The following is an 11,728-nucleotide window of genomic DNA, read 5'->3' as shown; positions in this document are numbered from 1 at the left end:
CAATGTATACACAACTTAAATTTGGTAGGTGACAAAAATTAGGGTGCAACCTTTTTATACAACCAGAAAATAAATAAATGAAAATTAAATACTTTTACCTAACATTTGGTATTGACAAATTCAGTAGAGCCTACTTCACATATGAAGGACAGTACAGCCTGAGTCTTAAAAAATACTCAGATTCAATATCATGGTATTTGGATTAAAGTTATTTGGAATATTAAGAGTTTCCTTTTTGCTTAAAGGAATACAATATAATCATCTTCAAACCGTTATCCTAACTCAGTTTTAGCTGCGGTAAAGTGACCATCTGGTCCGTGGCACAAGTTACATGTATCACACTTTTGTCAAGCTGAAACCTACTAAGATTTCATGTTTATAAGCTATGATACTCACTGCCCGATCCATCAGACCCTCACAATGTTTTAGAAAAATATCTACATTTGTCCTTATGGATGTCAAAATGTTACATTATTTGTTTTAAAAAAAAAAAAGATGCATATTCATACTGTGAAGTTATTAGGAAAATACTCTTGCAAATAAACTATATAAAGATAAAATACACTTCAAAAGTATGTGGGTTTTTTGTTCATTTTACAATATTCTATAAAGTGCAGAGAAATCCTAAGGGAAACACGAATCCCCATAACAACAGTTGAGTTACAGCAGCTTTTGCATAGCAATACTTAGAGGAAGCTGGGCACGTGGGTTTCCTCAGGAGGAAAAGGATGGAAGAGAATCTTCCAATTCAGGTTTTTTTTTGGCCATAAGTCTGTTTTCTTCAGGAATGGTTGCTGATGTCAAGTCTCCATTAAGTGTATTTCTTGAACAGTGAACAGGTCCTAATCGAGAAATTAATTGAAAGGTTAAACATCCTATTAATACTATGACTTTTGTGAAACAACATTTTAATTTTCTACTCAGAGACACAATATTCTTTTAAGGTTTCTGCTAATTTTCATTTACTGTTTTGCAATTCGGACTTTTGTTGGGGAGGCAGGATTTATTTACTTGAAACGCAGAGTAAAGGAGAGAGGGGGTGGTGTGTATAAGTGTGTGTATGAATGAAAGAAAAATTGACAGAGTCTCTGTCTGCTGACTCATTCCCAAATGGTCAGGTCTGGGTGAGGCTGAAGCCAGCAGCCTGATCTCCCACATGAACAGCAGGGGACCAAGAACTCAGGCCACCGTTCACGGCCTTCTCAGGCAGCAAACCGGCTCAGAAGCAGGGCACCTGGGACTCAAACAGGCACTCTGATGTTGGATGCCAGCATCCTAGGTGATGGCTTCAACAGCTGCACAATGCCAGCCTGTGCACCTGTCTAATGCAGCACAATTTAATCTTTCTTCTATTAACAGTGCTAAGGAACAACTTCAGAGTTAATAAGATCAATTATAAAACTACCTTCAGTAGAGATTTTTGTTATTTCACTGCTAAAACCAGGGCTGATATATAATGGGCAGTTAATAAATATTCACTGAATTTTTCTTAACTATTGTTTTTTTTTCAATCTGTTTTAATGCTGTTGGTGTCCTTCTTGTTACTTGGAAAAGAAATCAAGGTGCACAAAAGTGTGCATACCTTTGCCAAGATCACACAACCATCACTGAAACCAGACTAAATTCAGCTCCTTCCTGTTTTAAGACTTTCTGAGTAAAGCCAACAACGTACCCCAGACTAAGTCCCCACCATTTCACACAACATACAGCTCACAAAACTCCAACGCAACAAGGCAGAAAAGAATGGTGCAATCCTGCAACAAGGCTGCTGTACTTACACAGATATTGTTTGCATTTATCATGAACACAAACTACCTCTACCAATTTTGTAAAAAAAATTAATAAAAACCAGAAACAGCTGCATCTCACAAGGACACTATTTGGTAATAATAAGTTTCAGCTAACACCGTCAATTGCAAAACATGTACTATAAGCAAGAGCACTATTCAATCTACTTTGTCAACTAACTGAAACACTGAACTTCAGCACAAATAGAAATCTAAGGATGAAACTTCCAATATAGCCATCTGAATAATTTCTAAAGGACAAAAGTATATGTATGTATAATATGCATATGTGTGTGTACATCTGTAAGTATGTGTGTACAATTAGTTGTGTCACAGTCCTTCAGCTTAACTGAAGAGTGTTAACAAAGCACGTGTATCTAGATCCTGTGAAAACTGTTTCTGATTGAGGACCAGATGCCCAACACTGTGATGCAGCTAGGCAAGCCACAGCCGGAAACACTACCATCCCATACTAGAAGGGCAGTTCAACTCCTGGCTGCTCCTCTTCCAATCCAATTTTGTGCTAATGTGCCTGGGAGGAAAAGTGGAGGATGGCCCAGGTCCTAGGTCACCTGCTACTCACTTGGGAAACTAGAATAGAGTTCTAGGTTTGCTTTGGGCCCAGCACTGGACATTGTAGTCACTGAGAGAGTGAACCTGAAGGTGAAAAACATCCCTTTCTCTGTCTCTTCTGTCACTCTGCTTTTCAAAATACTAATACACAAACTTTTATTTTAAAAAAATTAAAAATTTCAGGACCAGATGCCTAAAAAAAGAAGAAAGCTTAGGAAAAATGAGCAGTTAAAAAAAAAAAAAACTTAGCTATCACATGATCTGTGTATATGTGAGAGAGACAGAAAGTAGCATCCAGATGCTAATGTAGTCCACTCACAGAATTCTTCTAGCTTTGGACTAAGAGAGTAGTATGTATTAGGCATAAAAAGCAAGGGGGATAAGAAACTGTATTATCCGTTCGTCCTCTCTGCTGTTTACTCTTCCAGGTCTTGCCCAAGTAGCCCAGGAAAGTTTTTTTTTCCTTCCCTCCCTCACCCTTTGTATTTCCTTCATTTCTCTAACCATTGCCCCACTTAATTTCAAAATGGTAATGCACTCAACATTAATTATTTATTCTAAGAAACAAAACAAAAAATGGGCATAAAGAAAAAGATGTCACCATCTTCTGAATACACAGAAATGGTAGCAGCAGTCCCTTTCAAAGCACCTCCATCCACCTGAGCTGTAAATCATCCAGCTAAACCAATTTAACTCTTTAGTTAAGTAACTACTATATCTTACTCAAACTTTGAATGCATTCAAATATTAGAAAAGCACATCACTGGTTTGCTCAATTTCAGCCACAGTGTGATTTAGCTAGGCTCTTCTAGGCTAGCCGAAGACATTTTCACAGAAGTGAAACTTGCATTCAAAATAACTGACTTGTAAATGAACTCCTAGCACACAATCTGCTCCTTAACTAGGAGCTGTATATAATTTCTATCCTGTAAACTTTATAGGAAATAATAAATTTTGAAAATTACAAGTGTTCATGGACATGTGTTAAGAAAACCATTTTATGTTAATACCAAGTCATTTATGTTCACTACTTTCAAAGTAGGTATTCTGACAACCCTTCAAATATTTTTCCCTCAAGAGCTATCAATTTTATCAGAAAATCTGTCCTATGATATTAGTGTGATACCTTTAATAAGGGAAAAGCACAGGAATGAATACTACTGTATTTCACCACTAGTAATAGACACAATTATTTGCCTTAAGCATTTTGAGGCATTTAACAATGCGGATTGTTGAGTGATTCTTTGAATTCAGAAATTTCTTTGATTTTTCCACAGAATCTCACCTATAATTCATGCTCTTCTAAAATGTTTTTAAAATGCAAATGTAGTGGGAGTAAAAGATGACTAAAGACTATAAAGAAATTACTAAGATTCAGTAGAAAAATTATATTACACACTCACACAAAAGTACCTGAAAAGGTTCATGGAAACGAAATAAAAGATATGTCTGGGAACGGTATTTAGCGTAATATTGAAAATACTCATTAACTCATCCATATCCTATATGACAGTGCTTGAGTTTGAAACCCAGCTCCAGTTCCTAATTTTTCCTGGTAATGCAACCTGTGAGGCGGCAGTGATGGCTGAAGAACTGGGTTTCTACTACCCAACCAAGAGACCTGGACTGAGTTCCCCGCTCCCAGATTCAGTTCTAGCCAGTCCCAACTGCTGCAAGTACATGGGAAGCGAACCAACACACGGGAGCACTCTATGCCTGCCTGTGTGTTTTTTTTTCTCTCTCTCTCTACCACCAAAATTAACAAAAAGGATGTACATATTGGCATGAAAAAAAAACTGAAATCCATGCATACAAATATAAAATGTACAACTACACACATACTTCAAAAATTTCTCACCAGACAAGCCTTTTAAGCCCATTTTTAAAATGATTTACTTATTTGAAAGACAGAGTTAGAATAAGGGAGTGAGAAAGAGAAAGAGGTAGACTGAGATCAATCTTCCATCCGCTGGTTCACTCTCCACATAGCTACAGTGGCTGGGACTGGGTCAGGCTGAAGCCAGGAGCATAGGACTCCCAACTACATCTGCCACGTGGAGATGCAAAGGTCCCAAGCAGCGGGCTGCCTTCCTGGGTGAGTTAATAGGGAGGTGATTTGGAAGCGGAGCAGCAAAGACCAGAATGGGTGCTAATATAGGAAGTTGGTGTTTCTGGCAGTGGTTCAATACCAACCCCTTGATTCTGTTTTTATACAAACTTTTGGTCGATTCTTCATGTATTCCTGAAGATGCACTATTTACAGAGCAATCTTCATCTCTTAGTGGCAAAGCTGTTTGTAGAATATAAGCACTTCTGTTGACTCTGTATGGCTTGTCTAGTTCTGAACTAAGGAATTAATCCAAGAGCAAGGTAAAGTGTCAAATGTCAGTATTTTTGACTTCCAGAAATTACAAAGCCTCACAATTTTTATAAATAGGACAAAAGAAGAGAGAATTAGTCTAACTTACTATCTGGTTCTTCAACAGGAATATCATTACAAGAATCTGTATCTGAGTAGGTTCTTCGCCGTCGCTGGGAGAGTCGATGAAGTGTCGAAACTGGTTCTTTTATACAGTGGCTACTCCTGCAAAGTAAATAGAAAAGGTCAAACCAAAAGGAGTTAAATAAATAAAACACTATCAATTTAAATGAAATTTTAAATGACTTCTCTTTAAATGAAAAAAAAAGGACTATTTTGATGACCAATACCCTTTATTAGCAATGCTCTATTCAATCAAAGGTCAAACTGCAAGGAAGGCAGCCCGTTCAGAATTCAGCTGGTGATTTTAATACAGCCACTGGCCTGGACCAAACAGGAAGAACAAGGCTAAATCCTCGCCTTGCATATGCCAGGATCCCATATGGATGCCAGCTCATATCCCAGCTGTTCCACTTCCCATCCAGCTCCCTGCTTCTGGCCTGGGAAAGCAGTTGAGGACGGACCAAGGTTTTGGGACCCTGCTCTCACGTAGGAGACCAGGAAGAAGCTCCTGGCTCTGGGCTTTGGATCGGCGCAGCTCTAACTGTTACGACCGCTTGGGGAGTGAACCAATGGACAAAAGATTCTTATTTCTCCTCCTCTCTGTAGATCTACCTAATAAAAATAAATAAATCTTTAAAAAAAAACTAAAATATTAAAAACAGAAGCAAATCACCACCCCTAATTGCACCTCATCTCCCATTTAATGACAGCGTAACCGTATTCATAAACAACTTGCTTCATCAGAAACCGTTTAGAAAATTTTCTATTAAAAAGTAATTTTTCCAGGCCGCGTGCAGTGGTCTAGTGGCTAAAGTCCTCATCCTGCACACGCCGGGATCCCATATGGGCACCGGTTCTAGACCCAGCAGCCCTGCTTTCCATCCAGTTCCTTGCCTGTGGCTTGGGAGGGCAGTTGAGCACAGCCCAAAGCCTTGGGACCCTGCACCCGCATGGGAGACCCGGAGGCGCTCCGGGTTCCTGGCTTTGGATTGGTACAGCTCCAGTCACTGCGGTCACTTGGAGAGTGAACCATCAGACAGAGGATCTTCTCTGTCTCTCCTCCTCTCTTTATATCTGACTTTGCAATAAAAATGAATAAATCTTAAAAAAAAAAGTAAGTTTTTCAAAGATTGATTAAGCTCCTATTTTCCTGGAAAACGGGCTGACAGACTATGCGTTCTCTGACAGGGTTAGACAGGGAATGGTTAGATTAGCCCAGCACTGATGGCTCAAATCAGTGATTTGATAATGGCTACACAACCATCAGGGGAAAACACCAAAAAACAAACAAACAAAACAGTAAGGGCTTAACAGCATCAATGTAGCAAAATCAATGCTAATGTTATAATTTCATCACTTTTCAAAGAACAAGTGAGACCATCATAGCTACTTAAGTGAATACTAATAAATAACAAATAATTCAACACCCTGAAAAATTGGCAAGATCTAGAAGGTGAATTTTTAAAATGTGTGCTATGAATATATCTTTTAAAATATCAACTTATTTTTTTTCTATTAATAACATTTTTATTAATAAGAATTTCCCTAAATAAGGATAATTTTGACAGAACTTGGTTTAAAGAAAAAGGTGACTTTACCTTTCTGAACTACAAGAACCAGGGTGACTGATCGAACGCTTCATCTAGAAATTTTAAAAAACAAAAGCAAAAAATAGCACAATAAGTATGTCAAGTAGAATCAGCCTCATTTAAACATATTTTAAAAATATACAATTAGCAGAAAAATTAATAAATATAACACTAAACAAAATTTAGAAGGTTCAACCACTTTATCAAGTAAAAAATCATTTCAAAGTTTAACATGGAAGCTGAAAAATAAAATTTACACAAAAGATCTAGAAAAGATGTTTCATACACGTTAGCCCAAGAGTCTTATGAGCCCAGGTTATGCAATGTGTGAAACATGAGCCACTAGTTCCTTGAGAAATAGCAGTTGAAATTGTAACAGAAATGACCCACCCAGTTTATGGCCCAGAATCAAGTAGATGTAAGTTAACATTAGTACCAGTTACAACAGAAATTATTGTCTTCAGGATTATTCATTCACTCAACTAAGCCTTTACTATAATATCACTCAAGCTGTGGGTCAAACTGACAATTGTCTGAACTGACAACGATTTGAAAACATTATATGCCAAGTTTTTTTCTAAGATGGAGTCAACGAGATTAACCAAGACTGCTATTACAAATAGATTTAATAATTCTAGAATTCTTAAATATTTCAGCTGGATTTTTCACATAAGTAAGTTTCATATCAAAAATGAGATTTTCAGGGCCAATGTCATTGCACAGTAGGTTAAACCTCCAACTCCAAATGCTGGTTCTAGTCCCAACTGCTCCACTTTCAATCCAGATTTCTATTAATGTGCCTGGAAAAGGAATAAATGAAGGCTCAAGTACTTGGGGCTCTGCATTTATGTGGGAGACCTGGAAGAACCTCCAAGCTTCAAACTGCAGAGCTCCAGCCACTGCAGCCACTTCGTAAGTGAACTAGTGGATGGAAGATCTCTCTCTCTCTTTCCTTCTTTTTCTACAAATCAGTTTTTCAAATAAAAACAAATAAATCTAAAACTACGAAGCTTTCACATAAGTAATGCATTATTCTATGAAAATATTTTGTTCATGAAGCCTGTTTCACCTTGTTATCTATGTCCACAAAAATTACCATAAGTTACAATTCTTACTCTTCATATGTAGTAGAATGGCACAGCTAAGAAAAATGAATGACCTCCAATCAAATATTTCCTAGATGAACTTACTGGATTTCCTGTGATTTTTCTAAAAATGAAAGGTATAGGCTTAAAAAAGAATTATCACGGTTTCTTATATATGAATACAAATGACTTCTTCATATTCAGAGCATCTGTAACAGAAGTTACAAAAATTTCCTGAGAAGTCCAATAAAAAAAATCAAAGTAGTTCTGATGCATTTTAACTGTGTAAAATATATATCTTTTTAAGAAAACCAAAACGTGCACCCCTTCATACTTAAATATCAACCTGGAACACAGCACTAAATATTTATCTTGAAAGATTGGTGGCTTTTTGTTCAAGTATATATATTCTTAAAGTTTATACAATATCTATACCACTCTCCAACTATAATCCACTTAATCCCACAAATCTTGTTAGACAGTATCCAAAAGCAAAAAAAAAAAAAAAGCTCAATTGTCAAAGAAGTTTCAGAAACTCTACATACTACCCTCCCTTCTTGGAAACATGTAATATATGTAACATAAGAGAGGTTTAGAGAAGTCCTATCAGTCTGTCCTTATCACTGCTTGTGTTAACCAAGCTCTTTACAAACTAAGGCAAACAATGAGTTTTACAGTCTGTCTCAGAGCACACAGTTAAGGCTTAGACCATCTTACAATGATTAGAGAGTTGTAAGTACATGTGGACAGGGGTTGGCACTGTGGTGCACTGAATTACACCACTGCTGAGACCCTGGCCTTCCATCCATTCCCCTATCAGAGTGTCAGCTGGAGTCCTGGATGTTCTCTTTCTCATCTAGTTCCCTGCTAATGTGTGTGAGAAGGCAGCAGAAGTCTATGGTGCTTGGATCACTGCCACGCACCTGGAAGAGTCCAGAGTGCCTTGGTCCTGGATTCTGGTTGTTCTAGTCTTTGTTGTTGGCAGCCATTTGGGGAAAATCTCTTTCCCTATGTCCCTCCTTCTTTCTTCCTGCCTTGCAAATAAACAAATAAATATCCAAATAAATTTAGGCGATAATCTTTATGAAATCCCACATAACTAGATTGGATACAGTGAATAATATGACCTTCAGGTAACTGAACTCTGCTCTTTCTAATGAGTCCCTAAAAATACTTTGGTGACTCAGATCTTATCTCACCTACAAGTTCTACCACAACATGCAAGAGCAAGTTTATTAGCTTGGAAAGAACAATGAATCCACCACCCACAGCAAAGAGTACTTGCTGTTCAAACAGATCAGCAGACAAAGAACTGGCATTAAGCAGCCAACATTAAGCAGGCCACACACTTTGCAATGATTTTCCAACCTGCAGAAGAGGCTTTATTTTGCTGATGCAGAAACTGAGGACTACAGAGATTAACTAAATTTGTCTACCTGGAGCATTCAAACATGTATGCTAACTAAGAAATACTGTACCCACCGGGACATTTCAAATCCTCCTACAATTCCTTTGAAGATCCACTGAGCAGAACTCCCACTCTGGGTAAAACACCGTCCCCCTGCGGAGTTCTACCAAGTTCAATCACACTTTTTGTGTCACAGTGCACATCACAGTATTTGCCCTGGCACATTGGAGTAGACTGAAGCAGCAGCTCATAGTCTGGAGGTGGTGGGAAACACGGCAGGTTTGGCTGCATAAAGCACACTGGCACCTATGCTGAGCTCATCAGCTGAGATGATCCAATACGAACCAGGAGTACAAACACACAAACAAAATCAACCTGTGAGTTACTGTTTCCATCTTAAAAATCAAAGCAAAACAAAAATCCAGATAGACTATCACTAAGAAAAACAAAAAGTTCCAACCATTTGAACAGGAGAAGGTGACACAGGAAAAACTAAAGGATCCGGATGAGGCATTTGAAACATCTCAGGCTTAAACTTGGCATTCGCTATCTTCACACATTCTTCAAGTGTCGTGATGAAGGTATTACATGTAGCGCTGAGCAGGGAAGAGGCTTCGTTCATATTCTGAAAAATAACAAAGATTTGAGCAGACTTGTAATGGCTACACGGAATCACATGCAATCCTATAAACAAGTATTAACACATCACCTCTAGCAGATATATTACCAAGGTATATTCAAATTTCTTTAAAATACACTATCTTAGAAACTTAGAGAGGGTAGCCATTTGGCACAACCGCTCAACACTGCTTAGAACATCTGTATCCTAGATCAAAGTTCTGGCTTCAATCCTGGATTGTCCACTTTATGTTTGTTTTATTTAAAATTTACTTCTTTTATTTGAGAGGAAGGTAGAGTTACAGACAGACAGCGCCTCTATCGACTAGATCTTGTCCCAAAAGGCCAAAACGACTAACACTGGGGCTGGGATGAGGACGGTACCTAAGAGCTTCTTCCAGGTTTGCCACATGGGTGGCAGGGGCCCAGGCACTCAGGCCACCTACCACTGCCTTCCCAGTTGGATTAGCAGGAAGCCGGATTAGAAGAGGAACAGCCAGGCCTGGCACGACAGCCTAATGGCTACCTCACCCTGAACATGTCAGGATCCCATATGAGTGCCAGTTCTAATCCCGGCAGCCCTGCTTCCCATCCAGCTCCCTGCTTGTGGCCTGAGAAAGCAGTGTAAGATGGCCCAAACCCTTGGGGCCCTGCACCTGAGTGGGAGACCCAGAAGAGGCTTCAGGATCCTGGCCTTGGATCAGCTCAGTTCCAGCCGTTGCGGTTACTTGGGGAATAAATTAGCGGACAAAAGATCTTCTTGTCTCTCCTCCTCTCTGTATATTTGACTTTCTAATAAAAATAAATAAATACATTTTTAATAAGAAGAATGAAAAAAAAAAGCGGAACAGCCAGGACATAAACCAGCAATCATACAGGATGCCTGTGCTGCAGACAAGCAGCAACTTCACCTGATTTACCACTATACCGCTTCTGAAATTTTGGTTCCACCTTCCTGCTACTGCTCACCCTGGGAGGCAGAAGACAATATACAAGTTCTTGGGTCCCTGTCATTCATGTGGAAGGCCCTGATTGACTTCCAGCCCAGCCATAGCTTTTGCAGGAACTCAGAGGAATCAATCAGTAGATGAAGGCCATCTTAAGTCTCTCTTTAAAAAAAAAAAATGTTGGGCCCGGCGGCATGGCCTAGCAGCTAAAGTCCTCGCCCTAAATGCACCCCAGGATCCCATATGGGCACCGGTTCTAATCCCGGCAGCTCCACTTCCCATCCAGCTCCCTGCTTGTGGCCTGGGAAAGCAGTCAAGGACGGCCCAGTGCATTGGGACACTGCACCCACGTGGGAGACCCAGAAGAGGTTCTAGGTTTCCGGCTTTGGATCGGCGCGCATCGGCCCGTTGCGGCTCACTTGGGGAGTGAATCATTGGACGGCAGATCTTCCTCTCTGTCTCTCCTCCTCTCTGTATATCTGGCTGTAATAAAATGAATAAATCTTTAAAAAAAATGCAAATTAAAAAACTAAAAAACAAAACAAAAAATATAGGCAGGTGTTCAGCTCTAGAGGTTAAGATTCTAAGTAAGATACTCCTAAAATGGGCCCAGCGCAGTGGCCTAGCAGCTAAAGTCCTCACCTTGAATGCAATGGGATCCCATATGGGCGCCGGTTCTAATCCTGGCAGCTCCACTTCCCATCCAGCTCCCTGCTTGTGGCCTGGGAATGTGGTTGAGGATCGCCCAAAGCCTTGGGACCCTGCACCTGCATAGGAGACCTGGAGGAAGTTCCTGGCCCCTGGCTTTGGATTGGCGCAGCACCAGCCGTTGTGCTCACTTGGGGAGTAAAGCATCAGACGGAAGATCTTCCTCTCTGTCTCTCCTCCTCTCTGTCTATCTGACTTTACAATAAAAATAAATAAATCTTAAAAAAAAAAAAAAGATACCCCTAAGAGTACTTGGCTTTGATGCCTGGTTCCTGCTCAGGACTCTAGCTTCCTACTAATGTTCACCTGAGGTGCAGTAATGTTGGTTTAAGTAACTAGGTTCCTACCACCCACCTGGAAGACTTGGATGAGTTCCTGGCTCCCAACTTTGGCTAATGCCTGGCCAGTGTGGGCACTAAGGGAGTAACCAGCACATGAAGCACTCCCTTCCTGCCTCCTCAAATAAATAATTTTAATATGAAAAATAAGAGAGAAAATTAAAGCAATGCAGGAATGAAAATTATCTCTCAT

The 11,728-nt window shown here is 39.5% G+C and overlaps 1 protein-coding gene across 3 annotated transcripts in view; it reads right to left on the bottom strand.

The window, feature by feature from the left end:
- Positions 1 to 485: 485 nt before the first annotated feature.
- PLEKHA3 (pleckstrin homology domain containing A3) overlaps positions 486 to 11,728 on the bottom strand; it is a 33,253-nt gene continuing 22,010 nt past the window's right edge. For all 3 annotated transcript variants that reach the window (XM_058664682.1, XM_004577012.4, XM_058664683.1), the window contains exons 5-8: positions 9,385 to 9,549; positions 6,441 to 6,484; positions 4,829 to 4,944; positions 486 to 842 (exon numbers count right to left, since the gene is read on the bottom strand). In XM_058664682.1, the coding sequence (XP_058520665.1) occupies positions 715 to 842; positions 4,829 to 4,944; positions 6,441 to 6,484; positions 9,385 to 9,549 (453 nt within the window). In that variant the 3' untranslated portion in view covers positions 486 to 714. The remainder of the gene's footprint in view (positions 843 to 4,828; positions 4,945 to 6,440; positions 6,485 to 9,384; positions 9,550 to 11,728) is intronic.

This window comes from Ochotona princeps, chromosome 5 (genome assembly GCF_030435755.1).
Source record: "Ochotona princeps isolate mOchPri1 chromosome 5, mOchPri1.hap1, whole genome shotgun sequence".
NCBI classification, from domain to species: domain Eukaryota; kingdom Metazoa; phylum Chordata; class Mammalia; order Lagomorpha; family Ochotonidae; genus Ochotona; species Ochotona princeps.
Note: the sequence above shows the minus strand (reverse complement) of the source record. Positions and strands in the feature narration are given on the sequence as shown.